The sequence below is a fragment of the Phalacrocorax carbo genome, chromosome 6 (genome assembly GCF_963921805.1).
Source record: "Phalacrocorax carbo chromosome 6, bPhaCar2.1, whole genome shotgun sequence".
Lineage (NCBI taxonomy): Eukaryota > Metazoa > Chordata > Aves > Suliformes > Phalacrocoracidae > Phalacrocorax > Phalacrocorax carbo.
The window spans coordinates 58,693,465-58,719,384 of NC_087518.1; the positions used below are offsets into that span (position 1 = coordinate 58,693,465).

The following is a 25,920-nucleotide window of genomic DNA, read 5'->3' on the forward strand; positions in this document are numbered from 1 at the left end:
TGCATCAAATTTCAGACAGATTTTTTTAAAGCAAAGGAACATGTAAGCACATCAAACCAGGATTTTAAGTGGAAAAATATAACCATTCTGTAATTACAGTTGTATCACAACACTCGTGGAATTCCGCTAATGTAGTGTTACATAAAGCCTTACTTGCTCCTCCTACATGTACTAAATATAAATGTGCATGAGTAGCAAAAGCAATTTGCCTAATATCTGAATCAGCTAAATAGCATTTGCACTAAAATTGCGTATATGGAAACTAGCTTCTCTCGTAAAACCGTGGGTCACACCTGATAAATATGTAGAATCGTAATTATATTTTCTCATTAACATTAGATGCTGTCTTGCTATTTTGTTGCTTGTCTGAGAAGTTAGTGATTCCTCTTGTTATACTGTTCAAGTGAATTTATTTGTTTTGGGAAGGAGGACCATTTTTTTCTAATATCATAATTTCAGTTAAATGTTTCTGTAGAGTCCTGCTTTTCTTGAGTTACTAACCAATTTTCATCTATGCAAATCCTAGAACGCTAAGTTCATTCTTCTGAACTGCATTGCATTAACATGGGGTTACTGAATCTTGGAAAACATTTTTCTGTGTATAATGGCATTGCAAAAAGCTGAATGCTGTTCAGAAGGTAATTGCTTATTAAGGTGATTCTCTTTCTGTCACTCAGGATGGGTTATAGATTTCCCAAGAGACTGATTTTCTTTCTGAATGTAAGTATGCCTACAGTCACTGTATGTTAAATGTGAACTGCACCGAAGTGCCTGTCCAAATGTCCCTGTTTAATTCAGAGTTTGTATTGGTGGAATGTTTTCTCCAAAACCAAAACAGAGTCAGACATCATGCTAGTACTGATTTTTTTTCAACTTGTCAATTGAAGAATAGAAAATGTCCAAAGAGATTTCAGTGTTAGCAAGGATGAAGTGAAGCTGGTCTGTTCAACGTCTTCCTGGCCATTCTCCACTGCCGGCATACTTGTTTGCTTTCTCTATCCTTGGCTGTAAACAGTGCGAAAAAGAAATGTGACGAATCTGTCTAAACAACTTGTCTCTTTCCAAATCCACATCCCATTTTTCAATTTACTTTTTCTGTAAAGCCTATTAGGACTGTTACAATAGTGAGGCATCAGGGAAGAAATCCCTTTGTCATTCTTTTGCAGAAGAATAGAGGACTTGACACTACAGACTGTAACTGTGGCAAGGCTTTTCCTGCCAGTAGCATATAAGCTAGTTATTCCACTATTTAAAAAAAATAATCCATGTATTTTACAAATATTGAATTTTAAAGATTAATCAAATTTTGTATTATAGTCCATGTTGATAATGCAGATTATAAGCTCATGCAGGAGCATCTGCTTCTGTCTTTGTCTAGATGGAGATTATCCCTTAATCATGCAGGGTCCAGGTGTCCATTTTCAGATTTGTTGACTCAGGAAAGCTGGAGATAGCATTAAAGGCCAATGACGTTATACTGTAGCTACATTTAGGTTGTTGCTCCTCTGAACAAGAACAACTCTTTCTTCAACCACCCAGTGAAAAGAATGGCAAGAAGAAATGTCCTCATTACAGGTTGCTCCTCAGGAATTGGACTGGCCTTAGCTGTAAAAATGGCAAAAGATGAGCAGAAAAGATTCAAAGGTAACAATGTACCTGTTATTTATCCTTTTATAAATGTATTTCTCGAGGCAGTACTTTTTCTTTTTTTCCTCTGTAATTTAACGGGCAATTGTATTCAGCTTGACCTGTTTCTTATCAGTTTCCCCCCTCCTACTGTCACGAAAATACAATCCAGTGAAAATATACTGCTTTCTGTAAGCAGATGATCTTTCTGTACCTGTATTGAAGCTGAACAAGCTATTTGAACTGAGTAGTTTACAAAAAAAAAAAAAAACCAAAACCAGAGGAGAGTATAAAAACAAGTAGCTGAAAATGTCTGCAGTATGCTACCTTGGATATACATTCACAGCTGAACTTAGCTTTGCTTCTGGCTACTAAAATCTTTGCTGAAAGAAACGTATGTGCCCATTTGAGGACCCAAGAAATCAATTTAGGAAAACAGTTCTTAAATTTCCAATTTTTTCCTTAAAGTGTGTTTCATTATTCCAACCCTGTGTAGGCATAAGGTGAACAAAGGGGCTCGGGTTTGTCTTTCTCCTGCAGAATGGGGTATTGGCTATGATTGAATATGGATGGCAAAACAAATACAGCAATCGGGTAATTCAGTGTCTCATGCTCTTGCAGTATTTTACTGCTAACTGACTGCATGCAGATTCATAGTTTTCTGGGTAATTAGGCAACAATAATGATAAAACTAATTTCTATTTTGGGGAGTAGCAAAAATGTCTATTTTTGCAATCTAAGGAAGCATCTGCCTTGCACTTTTTAATAAAATTACGGTTGTTCTGCTAAACATGCTAATGGTGATTAGGGGGGAAAAAAGGATATCTGGAGTCTAAAATTAGGTTTTAAGTACCTAAAAATGATTTAGCAGCATAACTTGATACCCATTATTTAATGTTCTGGTGATAATATTGTCTTCATATGCTGCATGTTCTGCATAGCATAGCATAGCATAGTGGTTTAATTCTCCTTTTTTGAATTTTGTGGAGATTTCAGAACCAGACTCTGGAAAATCAGTGACAACCTGTGTTGAAAGTAGATTCTTTCTACTTTAAATTTTTATCTGGGTTCAATCATTGATATTTAAGATAGGGATGCAAAAGCAATATTCTTTAATACTTCTTGGTAAGACTGGCAGAGAAGAGGTTTTCCTAGTGGTAACCGTTGCTTCTGGTGTGTTGCAGTGTATGCCACAATGCGGAATCTGGCCAAGAAAGAGCCACTTGAGGAAGCTGCAGGTCACAGGCTGGGCAAAACCCTCGAAATTAAACAACTGGATGTCTGTGATGAACGATCTATTAAAACCTGTGTGAATAGTATCCCTGACAGAAGGATTGATGTCCTAGGCAAGTACAGGATGTGCATCCTATGAGCAGATACCAGTTTTCTATTTAACATCTTCTCAAATACCCTAGAGAAGTTTTTTTAAAAAATCAAATGTATTTTTTAAATGATCAAACAACAACTATATAGTGTATTCTGTTCAAGGTTCTTCAGGCTTCATGCCGATGTGAGTGGATTGAGTATCACCATGCTTCTATGAAGCAGGGAAGCGTGTTTTCCCTGTTTACAAAGAAGAAACTTGATCACAGAGAAGTGTTTTGGATAAGATGATACAGTTTTTAGAAAACCTGAGAACTTTTGCCTGAATTGGCATCTTCATGTACAAGGCTCTGCCCTATCGATGAAGTATAGCCCTATTTACAGTGAAGGCAACAGTTCGCTCTACTAAGAAAGCAGCAGCATTTGGGAATTAGTGAGTAAAAGAACAAATGCAGAGAAAGTAAGGGTACTTTTATGTTGAGAATTGTAATTGTACTTCACAAATCATTCAACAAGAAGTGTTTTGATACTGTTCTCCTAAAAATAAATATTAATATCTTAGTAAGATGGAAATTGCTTATGCCATCAGCTATTAAATCTTCTCTAATAGAAAATTCTGGACCTGCCTTTATTTTGATTAATTATTAAAACTCTGCTTAACAATCTGCTTCTGCAAACTGTTTTATACTCTAATTTGACATGCTAGTGGTACTGCAGGATGCCAGTTCTATCAATCATTCCCCACTTACAAGTATCTGGGAGGCAAATAAAAATCAATGGAAGTGCATGGGTTTTTTTTCTTGAAGATGTGAGTGTTAAAAAAAAACAAACAACCCCAAAACTAAAAGCAGACCAAAACATAGCCTGGTCTATCAGCTTCTGGAACAAATTGAAGACTTCTGTTCATTTCTTTGGGTACTAACTAATTCTTAATACTGAATTATAAACAAATATAGATAATTTTTGGCTTATTTTCCTGTAACCCTGTTATAACTTAAAAAAAAGGACTAATCAGAAATAAATTAGTTAAAATTCAAAAAAATCAGATAATTTGTATTAAAAGCATGATTAGAAATAAAAAAATACGGAAATGTCAAGTGTATTTGCAAAGCTTTAGTGACAGAATAACGTCTTTTAATCCTTTTTTTTTAAGGATTATTTAAGGATCATTTAATCCTTAATCCTTGTTTTACTTTCAAATGCTTTCCAGTAAAGATTGCAAGTTAATGTTTACAGAGGTTATTGCTCACTGTTGTCTTCCATTTTGTGCAGTTAGCAATGCTGGAATGGGGCTCATTGGACCTATTGAATGTCAGACCATAGATGAAATGAAAACCGTGATGGATACCAACTTCTTTGGACTAGTTCGACTCCTGAAGGAGATTTTGCCTGACATGAAGAGGAGAAAGAGCGGGCATATAGTTATAATAAGCAGTGTCATGGGAATACAAGGCAAAGTTGTTTGTTTTGGTTTTTGTTTGTTTGAACTAAGAGTTCAATAATTCAAAATCTAAAGCTTACCTCATATTCTCTGGGGAAAAAACCATGTAGGAGCTAGCATATCTAACTCTTGTGCTTTGTAATGCTGAAGTTCCAACTATAAAAAGCACAGCACTTAGACCTGATGTTTTGTATGCATCTAGGTAGCGTGTTACTACGCAACTACTCTCAAGATGTTGTAACAACAAAACCTGCAGAGTGATTTTTTTTTTTTGAGTTTTAACTCAAACTAATTATTTTTATTTATTTTTAAAAAAGTTTATTCTTTTATTTTTGTTACCTGGGAAACAGGGCTTAGTAGCATCACTTTCTCTTTCCTATTGCAGAAGATTACAGGAACAGGCGAACAAGCTTACTACACTCTGCACAATAATAATGGAATAAAATCCGATTGTGTCCTGGACAACTGTACCACCTTTTTGTAAAGTGTCTCCTCTCATAAAACTCCACAGAGTCTAATTTTAGCCACAGATATTGATGCCCCTACTCTTGTGTTCCATCCGGTCCCGCTGTATTTGTCTCAATTATTACAACAGTGGCATTGATCTCACCTGGATTATTCTGGTGAGCGAGGCTCCTAAGTCAAGCTGCAAGAGTTGTTATTGTTTAATACAATACTTACCATCTACCCAAATGGATTGATGTAGTGCTTTTTCTAAATGACTCAGATACAATTATGCAAGAGATCCAGCTTGCGTCTCCTGCACTGCACTCAGCTTCTGCGTCCATCTATAGCCTATTAAAGTCTTGCTGATAAATAATGCAGATGGTGGTGTATGTATGGACACTTTCATACCTTAGGCTACGAAATATTTAATATCAGCTAAAGAGATGGCAGCATCAGCTAGGAGGAAAAGCAGTAGTCAAGCATCCTTTCCTAGAATACGCAATTTTGAGAACATATGTAAAAAGTCAGTATTTAGATTCGGTATACACAAGGATTTTTCTAATGTTTTCACATCAAAACTGTAGAAATTTCTGGATAATACAAGAGTTTTTAAAACTAAACTATTAGTATGTTGAATACAATCACATTCTCAGGATGTTTTGTTTGTACCATCAGGTATATTATTTAACGATGTCTATGCTGCGTCTAAGTTTGCTGTGGAAGGATTCTGCGAAAGTTTAGCTATACAAGCACTCAAGTTCAAACTGCAGTAAGTATTGATCCGCTGGTGTAAACTGTATTTTAGATAATTTAAAATATATTCAGAGCTAGCGAACAAACTTTTAAAGCTTGCTGCTATCTAGGAGGAAGAGATTGAGGAACCCATGGAGATTGTACATCACAAAGGCATAGAAATGTCCATGTTCTTCACACTACGTAAGCAAATAAAAAGGTCTAGATGCTGAAATAAACATGAAACACTTCTGGAAACAGACTCTTTCATACCATATCATAGGAATAAAACTATCATATCACCCTGTAGTATTTTCCTTTAGAAAGGGTAATAGACGACTTAGGCAAGTCACAGACAAAAAGAGTTCAAGGGCTCATCATAGAGAGCGAGCAAGTGGAAATCCATCAGAATGGAACGCAGAGTGAGATACCTATCATGGCAGGAGGTGGGAGGACAGTGAGAAGAATATGGTATGCTATTTCTTAATGTTTAAGACAATATTTAAGAGAATGGGCCTGCTCATTGTCTGTGGGACTTTGGGGTTTGATTCATCACATGTATATTCCCATTTGTGTAATTCTGCTACTATTCTTTCTGTGCAGCCCAACAATTGTTAAATATCTATTGCATCTCTGTGCGCCTACCCGTTTAGCCCTTGTGCTGTGGGGGAAGAGACAGCTGCTGTCATGGGATTTCAGAGACGAGGCAGCATCCAAACTGTGGTTTTGCATACTGCTCTGAGAAGTTTGGAGGGATTTAAAATAAATATATTATAAATGATACACAGGATATACCAGAATTCGGAATAAGATTTCAATAGTGTAAGATAAAGCAAAAAGGTTAAAAAAAGAAAGTAGAATGGGAATAGTCCGAGGTCCAGTGTGAAGAGTGATGCAAGAGAAAGGGCTTTATTCCAGCAGTAGGAATTCTGCTATCAAGGTCAATAGCTTGATTTATTTCTAAAGAAGAGCCTGACCAGAACCCAGGTTTAGGAAGGGGTCCTATCGCAAAGAGTGTTTTGACAAACATCGTGGCTGTGAGTAATTACTGCCTGCGAAAGGAACCGGGAAAGGACTGACCACTAACTGTATCAGCGATTTGCTATTATACACACTAAGCAAAATAAAATATTCCAGATTTGGCAGCAGCTAAAATCTGTCCACCCTCAGCAAAATTCTCAATGTTGTGTTTTATTATAATATTGTGGAGGGATCTTGAATTACGTAATGCTGACAGCTTGACAAAGAAAATCCATGTTTGGGCAATTCCTCCCTCTCTTTCAGTACTGCTAGCATGGGAAAGCTGTAACAAAGAAATACATGTAGGATTTTGTCCAGAAATTAGTGAGCTTTGTTAATTATTTTTCTTAATATTTTATAAGTTCTTGTGGATAAACCATCCTTCGATTCCACAGCTGTGAGACAGTAGCTAAAAACTGCACTCACTTCTGCCATGAATTAAGTTACAGCACTTCCCTGAAATTTAAGCTACACAGACTTCTGCTACTACAGGTAGATGGGCAGGAGCATGGGAGCAATCATGTGGTAGGGTTTGCTTTCACAGAATGTACTGTTTAATATTGCTTGTGAACACCGTGACTCTTCGATGTTCCTTTTTGAGAGGGATAGAGAGGTGTATTTCCTATGGAGGGTAGTCAATAAACTAGTATATTTTTGCTTTTTGAACAGGTTAAGTTTGATTGAACCAGGCCCAGTGGTTACAGAGTTTGAAAGAAAAGTGTTTGAAGATGGAATGAAAATGGATCTTTCAGCTGCGGATGAGGAAACAGCTGAGATGTTTACTAATATTTACCTGAAAAATTACAAACAAATTTTCCAGAGCCTGGGACAAAGTGCTGAGGATGTTGCAGAGGTATCAACAATTCTCTGTCGTCTTCTTTTTCTCTTATTGCTTTCTCTTTGTCATTTATGAACGTTCTGGTTGGTTGGTGGGGGTTTTTTTTTGGTAGAAGCATTAGATTTAATGAAATGTAATTGACACAATTTAAAATTATTTTTAAAAACCTCAGGAGAATCTTAAGAGTTTTAAACAAAACCCTTCAGAATATTAAAAGAATGTTTATTTTCAACTGTTGAAGACAACTATGAATTGTAATTTAAATACCACTGAGGTACTTGACACACACATCATCTGGTGAAATCTGAACCTTCTGCAGTGTCACCATACACGTACTCAGGGTTCCCACCATTGGCTACAGCCACTCCTCTCCATCTCGCTAGTAGTCCCTCCGCTAATGGGAAGTTCACTCAGCTACCACAGACCACCGAGGCAGAACAGAAGATACATGGAGGTAGTTTCTGGTGCTGGGGGCTTTCTGCAGGAAGAGAAGTTTAGGCAAGCTGTGGAAGAGGACAATGATTTCTGGTGCTTACTGCCAAGGAATAGTTTCAGGGTCAACTGAAGATTCCCAGATTTTGCTGGAAAGTGCAGTTCTGACCCTTTCCCAGTGAAGTGCAACGGGAAGGATCTACCTATTGTAGGCATACAGGCATAATTTTGGAGGACTGCTCAGGATAGTTAGCTGTAAGGTGCTATCACCATGGTATAAACAGAAATAGGACTAAGAATAAATATGAAGTACTTCTTATGTCCTTAATAATATTTTAAAAAAATCTAATAAAAATACATAAAGGCTTTACATAATTCTGGCACTTCATTCTTCTACTTTTCCTCTGCTTAACTGAAAACTAGGTTTTTACTTTGTCTTTTTGGTAAAGGTTCTTTAATAGTTCCGTTTCTCATTCTTGACAGCATACAGTAAAGATAATTCTTGCAGAAAATCCACCTTTTCGCCATCAGACTAATACGCTGTATACTCCGATGACAACCCTGAAATACGCAGACCCAAATGGAGATCTACCCATTGATATATTCTACAAAATGGTTTTTCATCATGACAAAATCTTCAGTGCAAGTCTTAACATTATCAAATTGCTAAGGTGGAGAAGTAGGAAGAGCTTTGACCTGGGAAAACCTTCACAATAAGTATGAGATTATATAGCGCAAATTGGAATTACTTCTTGTGGCTACTGATAATGCAGTATGTTGTTATTCAAATGCCTTTGCTCTGTAATTATGAAAAGGCATTCAAGATGCGTATCTGAGCTTCGCTAAGATATTCAGCTCAATGCATTTATTTTGAACTTTACAGTTTGCAGAACCTTGAAATTAAAATCCTCTAACAATAGGTTTATTCTACTTAATGTTTCCTCTTTGCAGAGATCTGTTTTCATGGGAACATGAACATTGACTGATACTCACGTGTTCAATATTACCCTGATCCCCTTCACGTATCAGAATAGAGATGTGTACTGTACATAAATGATTTAGATTCTTAATATCATAAAATATTTTTTACTTATTAGAATCTTTTTACTTATTAGAATATAGTAGAATTAGTACAGTAAACCCTCAATCACAAAAGCATTCTCATTTTCAGAAATCAGATCTACTTATCAGTAACATAAGAGAAAGTCTCATCAGTCTTAAAATGTCACAACTAGAATATTTATTATTCAGATATGTATAATATTCTGAATGCTTCCTTTATATGCAATGGTTACTGGCATATTACACATAGTGGACAATAAAATGTTCTTTTAAAAACACCTCAAAATAACACCTCCTTATTTTCTGGGTACTATTTTTTTGCAAAAATAACATATCAGTAAGAAGGAATTTAAATTCATTAAATGCCTTCAGTGCCTTGAGTGGCTGAAGCTAAGCCACAGGCTCTCCTTTTTCAAGGCATACTAATAAGTACTTATTAAACCAAAATTCTAGCATCAGGAGGTCTTTTCCCTGTCTCTCCCACCCTAGTCCTACAAGTCAGCTGAGGCTAAGCCAGGAACTCACTGGGGATACAGGAATCGGCTTTCTCTTTCCCTCAGTATTTCTCACTAAGCCTAAATCTCACTCCGTGCTGGGACCTGCAGGAGGCCTGCCCTGCCCTGCCTCTCCCCAAAGGCTAGCTCCGAGGAGCCAAGCAGCAGCCCTTGCGTAGGCAGTTCCCGCACATGCTACAGGTGACACTTGCTTTTCTTTGCAGCCGTGACCCTTTGGCAAGGCCTGAGGCGTGGAGTCTGCAGGGGCTGCAGGCAGGGGCCTGCTTGGAGGAACAAACACGGCTGGAAGCCTCATTTCTGTTCCACCCCTAACTCAGACCTCCTCCTCCAAAATATCAGGCCGGTGCCTGTACCCCAACACCAGCGTGTGGACGGGGTAGAGGTGGGAATAGTGGTTAGGCTGTAAATGGGAAGGGGGGAATCAGATAACAGTAGAGCACTGGAGGGAGCAGGGCCACTCGCCCCTCTAACCCCCGAGGTGCCGGTAGAGAGGCAGACCGCATCACCATCCGCTGAGGGTTAAGGTTTATGCAGGGTTATGGCTTGGGCAGAGATGTCCAAGGACCAGCCAGGCCTGCTGTCATACACCGTTCCCAGATTAATACCTGCAGCGAGACGGATTCTCTTTATTATTGTGCTTGACTGACGAGACAGCAGGTGGTTGACACATATCACGATTTTATTAAATTTTCCACTGTCCTTAAGCAAGTTGCTTTAACCCATACACTAAGCTCAATACATAATATGACAAAATGGGTAGAGCAAGATACTTGAGATTGGGGGAAGGAAGATATGGCCTCTTTGGTGTTCCAGCAGTCGACAGCAAGGTCAAAGGTGGTGGGGGTCTCAGGCCAGCTGACAGGGAGCTCCACTGAGTTGCTCCCATTCTCTGATTTTATAGCTGGTGTGAAGCCCCTAGTCCCCACGTATCTTTGTACCCAGAGTCTTAATCGCTGCAGCATGCCCTGCTACAACTTTTGGAGCTGAACAGGGTCTGCTTGCGTAGATAAATGAGGGGCGAGCAGGGAGGGAAAGCCTCATGGTTCAGTGAAAATGTTCACGCTTCTATAATTTAAAAGAGCAACACAACTAAACCCTCAACCACGAGTTCTGCTCGTGATTTGTGTTTGGTGCCAGCTTCTTGATTCGGTTTAGATATTTCCCTTAGGGTGTTTTGTTAGAAACTGTCTAGGCTCTTGACATAAGTTTAGGCCTAATTTTCTGGCAGCTGATAAGCAGTGTAGGGAGTGGCAGAGCCATATTATCAGAGTCTGCACACCTGGGGCTGTGGGCTAGGCAAGGGATGACTACCAAGTCTTCACCTAATTCCGCCCCTCACCTTGGCCTTGTCGTGGCGTTCCCCTATTCAGCAGGCCCTTGATGTTAGTCTGGTCCCAGGGTCAGGACCCCACACCTGCCAGCAGTGAAGGCTGCGATGGCAGCATCGCCTTTCCTCTCTGTTGCTTTATCGCGGATGGCTCTGGCCTGCAGCTCAGGGCTAGGCTGCTTTATCCTGTGTTTTTCCTTTGCAGCACAAAGAAACAATCAACTACCAGGACCGCAGGTTTTAGTGGGCCTTCCACAAACACCAGTGTGGTTTGGTTAATTTTGTTTCACACAACCTGTACGCTACTATAAAAAAGGAGTGTAGTGAGCAGGGCAAGGAAGGTTATCCTCCCCTCTGTTCCACCCCATTGAGGCCACATCTGGACTGCTGTGGTAATTTCTGGCCCCCCCCAGTTCAAGGACAAGGAACTGCTTGAGCAAGTCCAGCAGAGAGCTGCCAAGATGATCAGGGGACTGAAGCATCTCCCTTGTGAGGAAAGGCTGAGAGACCTGGGTTTGTTCAGCCTGGAGAAGGCTGAGGGGGGGTTTCATCAATACCTATAAATATCTGAAGGGCGGGTGTCAGGAGGATGGGACTCTGCTCTTTTCAGCGGTGCCCATCGACAGGCCAAGGGGGGATGGGCACAAGCTGGAACACGGGAAGTTCCCCCTGAACATGAGGACAAACCCCTTCCCTGTGCGGGTGCCAGAGCAGGGGCACAGGCTGCCCAGAGAGGCTGTGGGGTCCCTTCCCTGGAGACATTCACCCCCCGCCTGGACGCGGTCCTGTGCCCCTGCTCTGGGGGTGCCTGCTCCAGCAGGGGGTGGGACGGGGTGAGCTCCAGAGGGCCCTTCCAAACCCTACCTTCTGTGATTCTCTAATGATGGCAACCCGTGGATAAATCGGGGACGAAGAGCCGAGCACCAGCCACTCGTCCTGCATCAGGAACGAGCATACCGAGGATGCAAAATCCCCCCCGCTGCTACAGAAATTGAGGTGGGGGAGTGCGGGACCGGGGGAAGCCCGGCCGAGGACCGAGTCCTGCTCCACAAGGAGAGCTCGGGCCCAGCCGCCCGCGCAGAGCCCCCGGCCTCGACGGCGGGGAGCGCTGCGGGTCCCGCCGCCGCCGCCCCGCGACCCCTCGCCGCCACCACCCGCACGTGGCGCCGCCTCACGCCGCCAGCGCTTCCGGCCCTCCCCGGTCGGGAGGAAGCAGGCGGCGGAAGCGTGTCCCACCTTCCGGCGGAAGCGGCGTCCCTGGCAGGTCGAGCCCGTAGCCGAACCGTTTCCGCCTCGCGGCCGCCCTCACCGTCGGGTCGGGTCCGGTCGGGCCAGGCACCGCCGCCGCCGGGGAAGGAGGAGGACGAAGAGGAGGAGGAGGAGAAGGCGGGCGCGAAGCTCGGCCGATCTGCCGGCTCGCCTTCCCTCAGGCTGTTCATAAGTCGGCGGCGGCGGCGGGAGCGCCCGAAGGATGTGGCGGAGGCGGCAGTGGCCGCTGAGGGAGCGCTGAGCCCCGAGCCCCGGCAGCGTTTCCCGCCTCGGCGGCGTTGGCGGCCCCCGGCCCGCTCCGGCCCGCTCCGCTCCGGCCCCTCCTCAGCCTCGCCCCCCGCGGCCCCGCCCGCCCCCCGCCCGCTCCCACCCGCGCTGGAGCCCCGGGCGGGAGCGGAGGGGGAGCCCGTGAGCGCGGGAGGTAGCGGCGGCCAGGATGGCCTCCTCGTCGGGTAACGACGACGACCTCACCATCCCCAGGGCTGCCATCAACAAGATGATCAAAGAAACCCTCCCCAACGTCCGCGTGGCGAACGACGCCCGGGAGCTGGTGGTCAACTGCTGCACTGAATTCATCCACCTCATCTCCTCCGAGGCCAACGAGATCTGCAACAAATCGGAGAAGAAAACCATCTCCCCGGAGCATGTCATACAAGGTGAGCTCCCGGAGGCGGTGTGCCTCTGCCCGGCGCGCTTCCAGCCGCCCCCGTCCCCTGCCGGCTTCTTCCCCTGCGTGGGGTGGTTTTTTTTTTATTCAATTGTAGCTATACAAAAGACAAAAGGCAGGGGTCTTCTGAGGGTCTGGAGGAAAAAGCCCGTGTTGCCTGGCTTGTCAGTCGCATGGCAAGGGAAGGTTGCCTTTGTGTGGTTGGAGCGGCTGTTGCTGGGGACCAGCTCTCATTTTGTGGTTCGGAGAGTCTGCGGTGCTCGGAGTCAAGCCGCCAAAGCCGTTCGTCTTTTTCGCACCTGTGAAACGCGGTCTGCTTTTTGGAATGGCTATGCAGATTTCTTTTACAGCGTGCTTTAAGATCCTGAACTTATTGAATGCCTTTCCAATTAGAGGCTGACAAAAGATGCGTGAATGGGAACGTGGGGCCCAGGCTTTAATCCAGAGTCGTCCTATCTGGATCTTACAAAGACTAAAATATTTCTCTAGGGCTATCCTTGGAGTCCGATCGCTTAAAATTAAGCGTTTGTTTCTGTTATAGAAAGCATTTAAACGTGACCTATGCCCTTGCATCTTTTTCTGCTGTTGACTTCCACTTCCCCTTGCTTGAATAAAGGGAGAGTTCTCCATCTGTCTCTCACTTGCTTTTCTTTAAGTTCTGCCGCAAACAGGGAGTTTTCTTGCCTCATCCTGAAGTCTGCAACAGGCGTCGTTTTTCAGGAGTCACTCACTTCGCTGCTAAGTGAAGGTTGTTGATACCAGTGTCTGAGGCAAACAAATTTACAGCAGTAACAGCGAGACAGTACTTTATTCTGCTGCCTGGCAGAGATACTAACAGTAGCGTTTGCAGTAGAGCTATTTTCAGGACTGTGATGGTATCAAGGTAGTTTAAAAATGTTACGTTTTTTTGGTAAGGATTCTCTGTTTGAAACAAACAAACAAAAAATCTGATTCCTTTAGATTATATCAACTTGCTCTCTAGAAGAGTTTCGGGTATTTGACTGGATCATGAACAGCAAAGAAAATATGTTGCATGTATGAGCTTTAATATTAAATAAAATATGTGTAAATCTTGAAGTTTAGCAAAGCAACTTCATCAAAGAAGCTCAGGATGTCAAGAGTAAAACTTGTGTTTGCATGTGGAAGCATACTTTGAGTATGGTGCTTCTAAATACATGGATACTGTCTTCAAGTGACCACCAAATGTTTGAGCTCAGTTCCTAACACAGAAGTAGACATGATCTTTAGGGTTGAGGACGATAAAGAATTCATGTGTGAAAGTATTTTTTGCTTAGTAGTGGTGGTCCTTAGAAAAGATTTCACCTGTTGCTGCTGTAGGGTTAGTCTGGGTGTTTTGGAAAACAAATTGAAACCAAAGTGTGTGTGTGTATGTTGCGTATGTGTATATACCATGTACACACTGTGCGTGTTCATATCAGCACGTGGTTCCAAACCAAGTATTTTGCTGGGTTCTAGGTGGTTATGCTACCAGATTTTAGGGATAGGAAAAATAGTTTTCAAGTTAGATGCATATTTTTTATTCAGATATCACTAAGGAAAACATTGGAGGTGTAACTGTTTTTGTAATGCTCCGGAGATGGAAGGAATTGTTGTTGGATATTCTGCTGTTCTTATCTCTAGGGAGGTGTGTGTGCGCTATTAGCTTCTTGCAGATGCTGGTCAGTTGGCAGATGTTCCCTCTGTGAGGTATGAGGGTTTAGATGGCTAATTTTGGAAACAGTGGTTATGTGTATATAGCTATAGCATTTCAGCATTTTCATCCATCTTCGTAGATTCTAGATACTGGCTGTGCTGACTGCCTTTTAATGTCGCTCCATGGCAATGATGCTCACAGTTTGAGTAATTGAAATATGTTTGTTGTGGTCATCCAGGTATCTTCTTTCTTTTGAATGCTCAAACCAGTTTGCTTGGAAGTAAAATGAGGCTAACAGCCATCGCATCACACCTGGTCCAGTCTAGACACAGGCTGCCGCTAAGAGGAATCTTTTTGTACCCTCCCTAGAGCTGGATCTAGTAATTGCTGATCCAACTGACCCTGATGCTTTTTGAGAATCTAGGGGGGAGCAGAGCTTTCTGTCAGGTGAGTTTGCTTGTCTGACTGTTCCTGTAACCCAGAAGTTACTGGATTGGAGTGAGGAGCAGGAAGGGTATTTCACTGTGAAGGAGGAAGGGGAGAGTCGCTGTGGTTGGTGACACCCTGCCATTGGACTCTAATAGAGGTAACGCGAAACTGCAGTTTGTCATTGTACTTACGTGTTTGGCAGCAGCAGTGCTTAAGACACCCCTTCCTTTGCCACGCTAGTGAAAATGACTGTGTGGCCACACGCAGAGCTAGAACTCTCTCCCATTTCCACTGGGTTACACTTCACATAGATGAAGTCCCGGCTGTCTTTCATTGTGTGGTAGCACAAACGCTTGACTGTGCTGTCAACAGCATAGGGAAAGGAAAGCAGAGGCTTCTTGCATCCTGTGAGAGATCCGATTTGGTAGATGTACTCAGACTCTGTCAAGCGCTCACTGCTAGTGATAAAACACAAAGTGGCTTCCCTGGAGAGTACCTAAAGGCATCAAAGCTGCGTAATAGTGGAGGTAGTCTCTGTGTTTATTGTTGAGTCCCACCATCAGGAACCCAGTTGTGGGTCTGAGACTCTAATAAGCAAATGAATATCCTTCCACCCTGGAAGAGAAAATAGCCTTGTTCGACAGTTAGGTGAGTCGTGATGAAGCAGGCTTTTAATGATAAATTAAACTTCCGTTGAATTCTGAAAATGGCGAGACGCTAAATCACTGTTTTTATGAGGTCAATTACTCTGATAACTTGGTCTACATAGAACTGTTGTGCAGTAAGGTAGGCTGTGGATTGATGGTTTCTTTTCATAGACTGTTAGGGTATGGGCAGTGTTTACATTAGCATTTAATGTTAAAAAAATTCAAACAACTGTTAATGTTTGGGGTGTTACTTTGGAAGATATTTTTCTTTGAAAGGAGCACAAAAAGTTAAAAATTTTGGATATGAATGACCTGATTATATAAAAAACAAATATAGAACTATTTATTCTTAACTGATTCATCAGAGATCTGCAACTTCATGCAGTCTGTAAGAGTGGGAAGAATCTGGGCAAAGGGTAGTTGTGATTTGGTGTTTGTAAATACAAGAAGTCTGCTCCCTCCCCCCCACCCAAAAAAAAAACCAACAAGCTGTGTTTTGGGATGGTTGTTTACATTTGGTGAGATCATCCTAACCTCAGTAAGATACCAAATTTTCATCAGTCTGGGTAGACATGTAGATTTCAGACTCAAGAAATAGACATTAAATTTTGGTGGAACAGTAGCTCTGCTAAAGTAATAATTACTTGTCGCACATTTTAGCACTGTGCTGGTATAAAGGGATTCATATTCCTTCCACGCCTGTGTTCTGTAAAGCCTTGATGTGTTTCAACAAGATAGTAAATTTCTTAAGTGGTTTCACAGCCGGACAAATTTTGATGCACTAGACCTATGGTGCATATGTGGTTCTTCAAAGCTTTATTATGTTGAACAATTGTACAAATCTGTCTTGGTTATAGCACATGTTTTCTTTTTGATATTTCTTTTTTTAGTGTGAGATATTCAATACATAACTGTAAGTTCTTTCCATTAGTTTATTTTCTTTTAAGGGAAATTTAAAATTTCTGTAAAAGCATATCTTGCTGTTGACTTCAGATTGGGCAGTTGTTCATATTCCAACGCAGCAGATTGCGAGCCCTGATCACTCTGCATGTTCTTTTGACAAACACCTACATATTTGCTATGATGGTTTGTCTTGGTGATGTTAGACTTGTGGAGTTCTTTGGTTTAAAAAGTAAAGTATGAAATTCATTACTTTGGCTAGTTTATTGTATTTTATTTATTTTTATAAACATTATAATGTTTGCATTTTAAAGTTGGATGAATTCTTCAGTATTTACAGGCTGCTTAGCTAACTAGTTCTGGTCCATGAGACATGGATTTGCCTCATATCTGCTGAGGTTGTTTTAAACAAGTTTCTGAAGGTTTTTGATAATTCTCGTAGAAACTGTGGGCTAATTAAGACAGTGTTTCCAGTGTCTGTGTGTGGGCCGAGGCCGAACTGACATACTGTCTCTGAAGTAATTTGATTATCTCTGAATCAGTTTGTCTTCTAACTTTATGTTTCTTAAGAAATAGGTAGTATGTAAATTCATTTCTGAAATGTTATCTGTTAAAGGAATGGTAGTCCTGCATGACTAGACGGCTGCACGGTGCTGCCCTGCTGAAGACAGTGTATTGCCTCCTTGAGTACAGGTTGGAAGTGGAAAACTTAGAGAATGCCTTTAGCTTATTGTTTAGGTGTATGATACAATGGCATGCTGCGGCAATTACGGGTAGGGGAAGGTTGCTTACAAAATGAATGTTAGAATATAGTCTGAGTTAGTTACACCAACAGTTTGTTTATAGCAAGTTGTTGATTGATGTTGTGCAGTTTATTTTAGTGCTTTTTCCTGAATGGCTAGTGACATAAGGTTGAAATAAAGTAAGATAAAGGTTAAACCAACTATCATTCTGTAAAGAAAACTGATTTGTGTGAACAGTGGAAATGAACCAGGTATTTTATTAAACTGATACTTGTTGCTAGCATACCTGGTGTTTATGTAATATTTCTAGCGTATTCCGTAATAGGTTCCACTTTGAGGTGTGTGTATGTGTGGAGGCGTATCACAGTAAATGGTGAATCAGGAAACAGAACGTGCCTTTTGTCACATACTCTACCTGGGTTTTTATAATCCTTCCTGTTACTTTTGCATTCTTCAAAAAAAACTGTTGTTGCAGGATATAGCTGCATTTCCAATTTCTTTGGGCAGATAAAAGTGCAAGATTTTAGTTTCTGAATACGTTTTCATGTGGAGATAGATAAAAGGGTTTCTGTTCAGAAATAAAACAATAAAGAGATCCTACATAACTTTGTGTGAACTATCCATTTTTAGCCTCTTGGCACTTGAAATATGAGTTTAGATATTGATAGAAAAAGCTAAAAAATTCATAAGTCTAAGGCAATATTAATTATTTCTGTCTTAATGAAGGATCTGTGATCATTTTACGTGCATTGTTTTTGCTCTGTTATACGTTGCTAATTTACCTTCTACTGAAGACTTGTAAGACAACTGGGAAGAGAGAATCCCTGAGAGATTAAAGGCTAACAATTCAGATAGGAAGGACTTCTTAGATGCCTGATTCTCATACGTAGAGAATGGGAGTAAGATGTCTTATGAAAAATAATGACCTTCTCTAGCAAGAAAAGTATCTGAAAGCCTTGAATCCACTGCAAGTGCAGACTTCCTTGGTTGTACTGGACTAACCTTGACTTCTCTAGCTTGAAAACACGCACTCTTAAATGGCATAGGAGAAGAGACAGGGAAAATAGCTGTCAGGTCCCCTTTCTGAACACAGAATTTTGTCACCAGATGATAGAAGAGTGATCAAACTCTACTACTTTTTTTTAATTATTCTTTTAACTAAACAAATCTGTATTTATTATCAAAAGCTTTGTAGAAGATGAACAATGTGTTTTCTTTCTTTCTTTGTAGCACTAGAAAGTTTGGGGTTTGGCTCCTACATCAGTGAAGTAAAAGAAGTCTTACAAGAATGCAAAACAGTAGCACTAAAGAGAAGAAAGGCCAGTTCACGCTTGGAGAACCTTGGCATTCCGGAAGAAGAGCTTCTAAGGCAGCAACAGGAATTATTTGCAAAAGTAAGTGAAGCAATACTTGTACTGATGAAGTTGGAAAAATTAATGCTGCAGGTCTAGTGCCACAAAAACACACGCACACCTCAAGAAATATCCCCTTCCTCATGAACTGCTGTGGCATCTAAGATGCTATTGACCTTGGCCTGTCTGAATTGGAGAAAGTAAAGTCAAAATATAAGATGCTGCTACTTGTTACTTCTGTGATTTGAGATATAGAACTTTGTATACAGACAAATTTTATACTCTATGCTTAAAAAGTATGTTTTTATGCTGATACTTAGGTATTTCCATTTTGCTGTAGAGAATACATTAAGAATTACTTGGCTGAGGAAGTAAAAGAATGACAGCTGGTGTTCTAGGAAATTACCAGTTTTGATGCATTAAAAAGTGACAATATCTTTTCTGTTTCTGGCCATCAGTGCACAAATGTTCTTTCTTAGGCTTTGAAAGAAATGTTTAATCATTTGAAATTTCTAATTTGTCCTTTCTCATCTTTCTTTACTCTTGGCAAGACTCTAATTGAGTGAATTCATGCATAAATTTTTAAAGAGGCAATTCAGGCATAGGAAGACCATTTGCCTGCAAATTTGGTGTGCATGCGCGTGCACACACATACACACAGACACACACTCTCCTTCATCCCCACCTTTTGCCCTCCCAGCTTTCCCAGATAGCTCATGAACATCTCCAAGTTTAAATGACTAAAAGCCAATTTTCACCGAATCACAGGCTGGAAGGGACCTCAGGGATCATCTACTCCAACCTTCCTAGGAAGAGCAATTTTATTTATTTATCTTTCTGCACCATCCTTCTCCTCACTACTCTGTTAGTGTGACAAGACGACCATTCTCTAAACTAAGTGATGTGAAAATTTTCTTGGATTTCTCTTTCCTCTTAACCAAGGAATGAGTTTAATTTTCTCAGTTTGTTTAATTTCCTCTGGTGAAAACGCTTATTCAGTTACATGTTCTCATGTCTGATTACTGCGACCCTCACTCCCTTTCGCTATACTTGTATCTTGCCGAAACAATAACTGCTGGTTTTCATATTACTACGTGCCAACTATTTTAATCTTAAATGCATGATGAGTTTTAAGGCATTTAATGTTTCAGCATACCCTGTAGCTACTGTCAGCATGCAGTGAACTAGTTATGATAAATTCTTGTCTGCTGAACTTCTGTTTGACTGTACTAACGTTAGAAAGACCAGTATGGCTGCTTCTGGTCTAAGGGTGAGATTTACAAATAACAGTCAGTTTGACAACTGGTTTGTAATTACTATTTTTTTCAATTAACTTAGCGATTTATACAAAATTAAAAAGCATCAAATAAGGTGTGTTAAGGGAGTACTAGCTCCTGAGAAACATTAAAACAAAATAAAAATGCTAAAACCATGGGTGCCTTACGTAAGCCACACTTGTATCTAAGGAATGACCTGTTGAGGTATGTTCTTTTTTAACTCCATAATACTGTGCCTTAATGTCTAATTAAGGCAATGCATGCAAGTTTGACAAGATTGTATGAATGAATTTTTTTTTAAATACTCTTTGGTAATACGGAAAAATCTTTGTTTAGATTCAAAGATGGCAGTCTCATTTTTCAAAAATGCTAGTTGTGATATGCTGTTGGAGGTGCTGTAATTATTCTTAAAAATACTTACACAAATGCATGTTCGTTTATTTGTGCTGATCGTGTTAATATTCTGGAGCATGACGCTAATGCTGACTTCTTGCTCCAGTTTTAAAATACTTGCCTGTTAATCTTATGAATGTTTGACGCCTATAGTTTGGATGATTGTAAATACCTGAAGTCAGTGGAATGGCTTATCCTGATGTTCATGCATGTCTGTAAGTTTCTGTGCAAAACAAGGGCCTTAACATATTTGGGGTTTTTTGAGGCTTCCTCACTAAATTCATTCATTGCAAAGATGAACGTAAGTTTATCAGATGCTTATAAAGCTGCTTAGGCAATACAGCCCAATGGAATTTTAACTTTTTTCCCCATTTTTGAAATGGCTCAGTGATATCATTATAAATACAGCAGTGAGGGTAGGTGCTGACAAAACGATCCATCCAGTGTGAAGTGCTGAGCCTCTGATTTCTGGTGCATGCATGTGTATCACCTCGTTGAGCGTACAGTAAACTTAATTGTAGCAGGGTCGGTCAGGAGCCCTATTGTTATCTTGTGTGTGATAAATATTTATGCCTCTCCTACGTGTACAGATGCTGCTGTCTTCCTTTGTTTAAAACTTCACAATGTCTTAAATTATTTTCCAACCCTTGTAACTTCACTACCACTTGAAGATTGAAATGTTGGAAAGTCTTAATTGGGAAGAGATTTCTCCCTCTGTAAAAGTATTTTCTTTTCATGCTAGAACAGACTGAGGAAATGTGACGCTTCATATAATAATGAAAGGCTCCCATTTTTTCATTTCGCTAAGTAGAGAAAGTGGTTTTGGTCGTTTTCCAATGCATCATCTTTTAGCATCTTGAGGTTTGCAAAACTGTGAAATTTGCCGATGCTTTGGAACAAAATAGGAAAATTCAGTCAGTGCAATGGGATTAGAAGGGAAATCATTACATTCTTAGTGATGACTTGTGAAAGTAGAAAAGTGAAGACGAATGAAGATTTTTAAGAACTTTTCCCTAAAATTCACTCAAAATAGAAACTGAATTTTTAACTTCAATACAGTTGACGAGTATACTGTTGATATGAACAGTAGTTGCTGAAAAACAAGTGAAAACCCTGGATAGAAACATGAGAGGTCACCAGCTGAACTATTTGAAATGTTTTGTTAGAACATGTTGTACCTTTCAGTAAAGGACTGTGCCTTTCTGTAGCAAAGCCATCCTCAATCTGCATACCCGAATTTGAGAAGATCATACACTGCTCTGTTTGCCAAAGATCGCTTCGCAAAGTAAGATAGTGGCTTGCTTGCTTTGTTTTTGTAACAGCGTGTGTCTTTGTGGTACTATTGGATGGTTTCATAATGGCAAGTTTTAGTATTTGTAATCAACGAAGTAGAGCTGCTCTTGTTTCAGAACTGCGATTAAATGCTAAGATCCCTTGAAATTGAAGCCTAAAATTTGCATTGCTTTGCCTGACTTAATTTTTCCATTAGGAAGTGGTTCAGCACAATCCTTACAATGGAACTTAAGCACACCAGCTCCTGCCTCTTGTTTTTGTGACTAAATCCTCCAAATGGCGGCCTCTTTAGAGGAAGAGAGAATATAGCTAGGCATCTCGGTACAAACAATTAAGGTACTTCTAGATATGTTTTTATAGGTACAAGTAATAAAAATCATACAAAAGGAATCTGCAGGTGCAGATAAAACTGCTTTTAAAGATAAGGTGCTTTAGAGATTCTTCACAAGCTATGTATGGCCTTAACAATTAAATTCATGTCTTTAGGCTAGACAACAGCAAGCAGAACTGGCGCAGCAGGAATGGCTACAGATGCAACAAGCAGCTCAACAGGCGCAGCTTGCTGCTGCCTCAGCCAGTGCATCCAATCAGGCAGGATCCTCTCAGGATGAAGATGATGAAGATGATATCTGAAATTCACCAGCTGAGTTTGTCTTTACTAAGAAATATTTTTCCTGCACAATGAAAACAGTGAAATGAATGCTTACCTGTAAGTTTGTATGCATCATGGACTGGCAATTGGTATTCTAGGGGTGTCTGCTGTTGTGTGCTGTACATGTATAAACTGTCTTTTTTTGAACTCTTGAAGATTTAAGGTTCAGTATCATATCAACTTTGGATTTTTAATGGTGTATATGGAAATTTTAGATAGCAGTGCGTCATTTATTTGATCAATAAACAGTGTTACAATAAACAACAAGTTTATAAAATATAGTGAGATTTATACAAAAAGCTCTAAATCCACATTTGCATTTCTTCCCTTTTAACTAAACTATAAAATCTTACTTAGAATTTTTAATTGTTTTTTGGGGGAGTGGTACAGTAGGCATAATCTGTTAATGGGAAAAAAGCAGAGTTCAGCATAGTAGAGTCTGAATTCTCAGTTCTTTTTAAAATGAGGATGTATATGGCAATAAGTATTATATATGCTCAAAATACCACACTTGCTAAAATTTGAAAATGATACATTTTCACCAAGCTAGGAAAGGGTATGTTTAGTAGGAGTTGTACAAATTCAGTCATTTTTGTATAGGGGTGAAAAAAAGAAACCCGTGGTTTTATTATGGCATCCCTTGACAGTCCTAACTGAATATTTCACTTCACAGACTGCCTGGTTTGAAGAACTAAGCCTTCTGTTATTCCACTCCAGATTAATGTTAACTGTCGTTGATGGTATTTCGTAGTCCAGATCTATTCATATTGTTGAAATACAAAGCTGGAACTTGATGGAACAGAATTGTTGTAGTTCCACTGACGTAACTGGGAATGATTAACTATTCAAGCCTATGAAGGCAAAAGCTGAAGCTAAGAGCATGCTTGCCATAAAAGAGGGAATTTATTTAACCTTGATTAGTCATCGTTGTCAGCATAATGCTAACATTCTCCAGACTAGATTGCCGCTGGATTACTAAGATACCTTGTTGAAAGATAACATTTTCTTCATTTAAATTGGTTCGTAGGTAAGTCCAAGTTTTTGATAAACTATTCCCCAAGGGTGATCAGCAATACATGGAACAGAAATGATGTAGTAGTCCTTTTGATAGTTGATTTGAAAACTCTGTTGATTAATGGATGAGCAGCTGTTCTTTGTGTTGAAATAAAGCACAGTAGTGTCCGTTGCTGACTCTTGATGTGTTACTTGAAGTAATACTGGCATATCTTCTGGTACACTAATCTGAGCAGACTAGAAAAGCCACTTGCATGCTGCTGTTGACGATCCAATAGCTCTTTGACAACATGGATTGTTTTATTAACTTATGTCCTCAGAAACTTGCTCTAGCTGGAAATCTTGGGGAGGGCTGCAGCAGCCTGTTTACATAAGGATGCAAACAGAAAATGGTGTGCCCATTTTTACAGAAAGATCTGAACAAGGTACAATTGGCACATATTCAGATCTTGGTCACATAGTGACTTTTGATTTAAATTTGAGATACGCTAAGTTGCATATTGAATAAATGTGAACACTTCCTTAAACGCATTCATGCAGTGAAAATCAGAATAGCATTTGTTTGAATGTTTAACTAAAAAAAAAAAAAAAATAAAAAAGAAGAAAAAACAAAAGAAAAAAACCTTTCATGGATACTATATGAGCTATGTTAGGCAAGGTTTGACCGAGGAAGGTGGTTTTCTGTAAAGGTTTAAGTACCAAAGGTAGAAAATCTAGTCTAGTGATACAATGTTAATGTGCAGTGTTGGCTTTTCTAATTTGTACTGTAACACCTTCACACTTTATATTTTAAATGAGTCTTTTCCTTTTAAATAATATTAGGTATATTTTCACACCTTTCTTTTCTGATGCAGAATTCAGGTTAACATTTTACTGCATCTGGTATGTATGGTGTAATATGTTTGGATCCTTGTGACCTTTCTTTTGGACAGTCTTGTGCTTTTTCATATGCTGTATTCTTCAAGCAATAAAATTCTGATGTGTTTTTATAAAATTGCTTTTATATTTAATGAATAGTCTGTCTTCTTCATTGCATTTATAAAGAAAAAAGTTAAGACTGCTTAAATCTCTGCTGTTGTTTTGACCCCACCGAACACTTCTTGTGACCAAAGTCTTTGCAACCCAAGCGCTGTCGGATGGCATTGCCATTCACTGGGGTTGTTAATGCTTGCAAACAATATTTCTGGGCTCGACCTGCTCTCTTTCCTCTTGGGAATTGCATTTTGTGTATATGCATTTTTATAACCTGACCTTCTTAACTTGAAAAGTTGGACAAGACCCCTGTAGATCAGGTATAACCTCCTGAAATACTCTCAGTTTAACAAAGTGAAACACCAGAGGCAGAGGCTGGGGAAATAAGGTATGTTAGTCTCCTGTTGAATTCATTTCACATAGGTAGTCTTGTTTAGAGACTATACTTATTCAGCCATTCCACCTCAAGTATGAAAAGCAGACTCTGGCAGTTGCAGGGAGAGAATCTTCACAGACCTTTCAACAAACTGAATTTTGTGTTACTTTCCTGTTGTGCTTCCACGTACTAGCTGTTCAGTGAAGACAAGGGATTTCTGAATTTGTGGTACCACTGATTTTTTTGGTACGCTGGATACATAAAGTTTGGTTAGTGAACTGTATTGTTACTTTGTCTCAGAAGAAACATGTACAAGGATGTGTCTGATTCTTAAATATTGAGTTGATAAGATTATCTGTGGGTTTTCTATAATTATTCTGACGGTCTGTTTCAGAGTGCTTTCACTAAGTGACTTGCTTGCGAAATCTTTCTTTTCTGTTACTTTAATAAAGTGTATGTCTGGATGATGTTGTGGATAATGAATATAGTTGTATTTACTACACTGAGGTACTTTTAAAGGAAGTGTCTTAAGGATTCTATATGTCAAATACTTAAAACAGCATTTGAATTTCACTGCTTAAATGTGGCTGGTTGAGTTTGGTATTGAAACACTGGAAAGGAATTTCTGCAAGAATGGAAAAAGTGTCTGAAAGCCACAATTATAAATGGCACTCTGCAGATTTTGTAAAAGTACCTCCATTAAGGAGGACTCTGTGTAATAATGCCTGCGTTGATCTTAAAATTTTGAAATAGCGCCAAGTCAAGGGCATAAAGTGACTTAATGATCGTTGTGGAACAGCAAAACCCTTATTCCGAAATGTGCACCTCATTTTAGTCTCCTAATGTTGGATTGCCATTTTGTGTAAACCGTGCACAAAGCAATGTGGGAGGAGGAGCGTAATATGAAAGGTTGAGGATGCTGAGGTTAAATTTACTTTCGGTATGGCGCTAAGATGGAGAAGTTTTACTTCGCAGCTTACACAGTGGGCGCACATCCGTGGGATACTGGCCAGCTTTAAGACGGATTTTGCTTACAGATAAATTAGACAGTCTAGCTCTTTGATCCCTTGGACTTGCGGAAAATCTACTCAGTGAATGTCCCATCTGCGACTGGCGTATGCCGGGTGTAACTCGGTGATGGAACGGAGTGTCAGAGAGGCTTAGCGTAGGCCAGTTAAGGTTTGCTGGCAGTCAGGAATGATTGGTTCCGTTTCAAAAGATGTTTGTGCTTAGTTTGAATATTTTTTTTTTCCCCTGATCAAAATGAGTGTTTTTCTTGTCGGTTCCATGCAAACACAGCTACAGAAATGAGTAATTTTGAGAATTTAATAATGGCAATGGCAGTAGTTACCCCAGTTCTTGGGTACGTGAGGCAACAAGTATGCTGGAGCTGTGCATTCCCGGAAGGGAATGCATTGAGTGAATGCTTGAATTGGAGGCTGTTCTTTTCTGTGCCACTGTGCTGCAATGGAACTGAGCCAGTATTTGGGGGGGTGGAGGTTTTGCAGCAGAACGATTA

The 25,920-nt window shown here is 40.2% G+C and overlaps 2 protein-coding genes across 2 annotated transcripts; both read left to right on the top strand.

The window, feature by feature from the left end:
* Nucleotides 1–324: 324 nt before the first annotated feature.
* LOC104041292 (retinol dehydrogenase 8) lies at nt 325–9,192 on the top strand. The gene is made up of 6 exons (XM_064455521.1): nt 325–1,644; nt 2,811–2,976; nt 4,226–4,401; nt 5,513–5,606; nt 7,259–7,442; nt 8,343–9,192. The coding sequence occupies exons 1-6, from the start codon at nt 1,548–1,550 to the stop codon at nt 8,574–8,576; spliced, it is 951 nt and encodes a 316-aa protein (XP_064311591.1). The 5' UTR covers nt 325–1,547; the 3' UTR covers nt 8,577–9,192.
* Nucleotides 9,193–12,032: 2,840 nt separating this feature from the next.
* DR1 (down-regulator of transcription 1) lies at nt 12,033–24,865 on the top strand. Its single transcript, XM_009505177.2, has 3 exons — nt 12,033–12,688; nt 18,303–18,466; nt 21,874–24,865. The coding sequence occupies exons 1-3, from the start codon at nt 12,469–12,471 to the stop codon at nt 22,018–22,020; spliced, it is 531 nt and encodes a 176-aa protein (XP_009503472.2). The 5' UTR covers nt 12,033–12,468; the 3' UTR covers nt 22,021–24,865.
* Nucleotides 24,866–25,920: the final 1,055 nt, after the last annotated feature.